This window comes from Anneissia japonica, unplaced genomic scaffold, assembly GCF_011630105.1.
Source record: "Anneissia japonica isolate Jap-2015-1 unplaced genomic scaffold, ASM1163010v1 scaffold14557_len124090_cov123, whole genome shotgun sequence".
Classification (NCBI taxonomy): domain Eukaryota; kingdom Metazoa; phylum Echinodermata; class Crinoidea; order Comatulida; family Comatulidae; genus Anneissia; species Anneissia japonica.
The window spans coordinates 106,500-109,026 of NW_022685641.1; the positions used below are offsets into that span (position 1 = coordinate 106,500).

General features: G+C 32.6%; 1 protein-coding gene across 1 annotated transcript in view; it reads left to right on the forward strand.

Moving 5' to 3' along the window:
- Window positions 1–245: 245 nt before the first annotated feature.
- Window positions 246–2,527, forward strand: part of LOC117111803 — a 9,486-nt gene continuing 7,204 nt past the window's right edge. The window contains exons 1-7 of the mRNA XM_033254795.1: window positions 246–496; window positions 782–885; window positions 1,202–1,299; window positions 1,431–1,473; window positions 1,889–2,118; window positions 2,241–2,330; window positions 2,416–2,525. Coding sequence (XP_033110686.1) covers window positions 300–496; window positions 782–885; window positions 1,202–1,299; window positions 1,431–1,473; window positions 1,889–2,118; window positions 2,241–2,330; window positions 2,416–2,525 — 872 coding nt within the window. The 5' untranslated portion in view covers window positions 246–299. The remainder of the gene's footprint in view (window positions 497–781; window positions 886–1,201; window positions 1,300–1,430; window positions 1,474–1,888; window positions 2,119–2,240; window positions 2,331–2,415; window positions 2,526–2,527) is intronic.

The window sequence follows — 2,527 nt, forward strand, 5'->3', positions numbered from 1 at the left end:
TTCCTCCTCTTTTTGGAATAAATAATTTTTAATCCTCCTTTTTTGTTTTGCAAGTTGCTTTTATCTGGGTTAAACTGCTATCCGTAATCACAAATGGGTATGATCAAAGTAATCGTCGCACCATTGATAAGAATATTGTTATGGGGAAAGAAATGCAACTATCACAATTAAAGCAATGAAAAAGTTGTATGCCTACAGATGAATGAATAGGTTAAAGACCTCTCTAGTAAATGACATTGCAGGCCTCAATAATATTATTGATTTCTTTTCATATCTAACAAGTTTCATGAGGTAATTCAATGTGTAAATCAGAAATATTTATACTTAAAGCGGGGAATGTTCCAATGGAAATCTTGGCGCGTGGGCACGAAGCAATGGAAGCTTTTAATGATGCTCTAGCTGAGGGAGAAGCAGAGGTTAATCAAGGAAGGACAGTTTTTATGGGCCTCGAGAGAGTCGGCAAGACTTCTACTATCAAGTCATTTTTAAGGAATACGTAAGCTAAATATATTCAGTGTTTGCTTTCGCTATGTTAGTTAACCAGTTGAAATATTTGAAGCCTTTAATTATGTTTTTTTAAGGAATTCAAATATTCTTTGTATTAAATTCAATAATCAACAACTTAAATGAATGTATCATTCATTAATATCAGTCCATTTCTTCACATTTATTTATATGTTAATTTAAATATGTACCTGTACGTTCTGTACAGTAATGTGTATCTATATTATGCTTTCTGTAGTAGCAATATCTTTAGATTAATCATTTCATTTTGCTTTAGTTTTGATCCAAATGAGGGTATTACGGATGCAATTGCCAACACAACGGTTTGCACCCATGAATTACACGATGAATTAAATTGGAAGGAAACATCACCTGATCATTGTAAGTAAAGTACCGTATAAACATTTTTGTAAAGTAAATCTTTGCCGAGCCATGTGGCTCATATGGACTGAGGATTGAAACCAGACCTCGAGGTTGGGATCTCAAATCAATTACATTGTGCCAAACCGCTTTCACTAAACATGATTTTTTGTATATTACCTGCACATTTGGGAATTGTAAATAATTTGTCAATAAATTATGCAGGCCACCATTTACCACAGGTACAGTAAGTCTAATTTCAATTATTGAACTAAGAAGATTAATCATAAAGTAAATTATATATTATTCTAATAAATGATTTATTTACTCCCAACAGCTGGAACCAATAGCATGTATGAAGAGAAAATGGTGGATTCAATAGCGAAAAAATTATTCGAAAAGTCAAATAAGGAGAACGTAGAAGTAACAGAACAAGTGAGATTTACACGCTAACTATTTAGTGTAGTTTCATGTATATTTTTTTTTGTTTGTTAATTTAATGAATGTAATTGCAAGTACTTAATAGTTAGGATATTTCTTATTTCTTTTTGTTTATTTATTTCAAGGGCCTGTTATCACCAGCTAATGCAGAGACGAAATACAATAGGGGTAAGACATTCATGTTTGCTGTTTTCTAAGAAATTGATTAATTTATACATCATTTTTTATGCAACGTTTCACAAAGAGGGCTCCACGAGGCATAAGCTTACCGGCACTTCTTAAAAACAATACGCAGCAGAGTACAAGTACATAGACATGGCATAATTTAAACAAAAACAACCTGGAACAGCGCATGAGGTCGTTATATCATGCGCTAAATCGACAATTGATATTATTAAAGGTCAAATAACTTCCAGCAAGTAAAGAATGTTCACACTGACTCGGAGACTTCATTAAAAATATTCTGAAATTAACCACGAGTCAACCTATGCCTATAGGGTATCTATACAAAAGAAAACATTATTGTACTACACTTTGCTTTTAATATGCATTTTTAAATTTTTTATTCTGATATTTCGATAAGGGCAATCATCATTAAATACAGACGCCAGAACCCCGAAAATAGAACCAAATATTAAAGAAAGGACAGAGACAAAATCGATGGAAGAGGTCCCAGAAAACATCGCAAGTAAAGTTCAGAATGTACTCAAGTTCACAAGAGATGCGGCAAGTGACTGGAAAAAATCTGGCAACGATTTTATAATGAACATCTGGGATTTCGGAGGACAATCGATATATCACGTGATACAACGAGTAAGTCATTATAGTAAATAATAAACAAAATTATAGTTATTATTAAATTACAAACAATTTTTAGTTATTTCATTCAGTTTTAGATAGTAAAAAGTAATTGATTAAGAATCATTTTCTTGTAGATTTTCATGGTATCTTTTGCCGTTGTTTGTGTGGTATTTAACCTAGAAGATGATCTTGACGCCCCCGCTAAAGTCAGGGATCCGACTACCGTAAGCATTACGTCTTAACATTATCTCTTAGCAAGTTTCGACTCAGAATATATTATTTAGTACGATATTTTATTATTGATTTCAGGGTGAAATGTATCAACATCGAATGACATATCTTCAGTTTATTCTGTACTGGATTCGTTCAGTTTACACCAACAGTAGAGATTCAAAATTGGATGATGGGCAACTTTCACCGC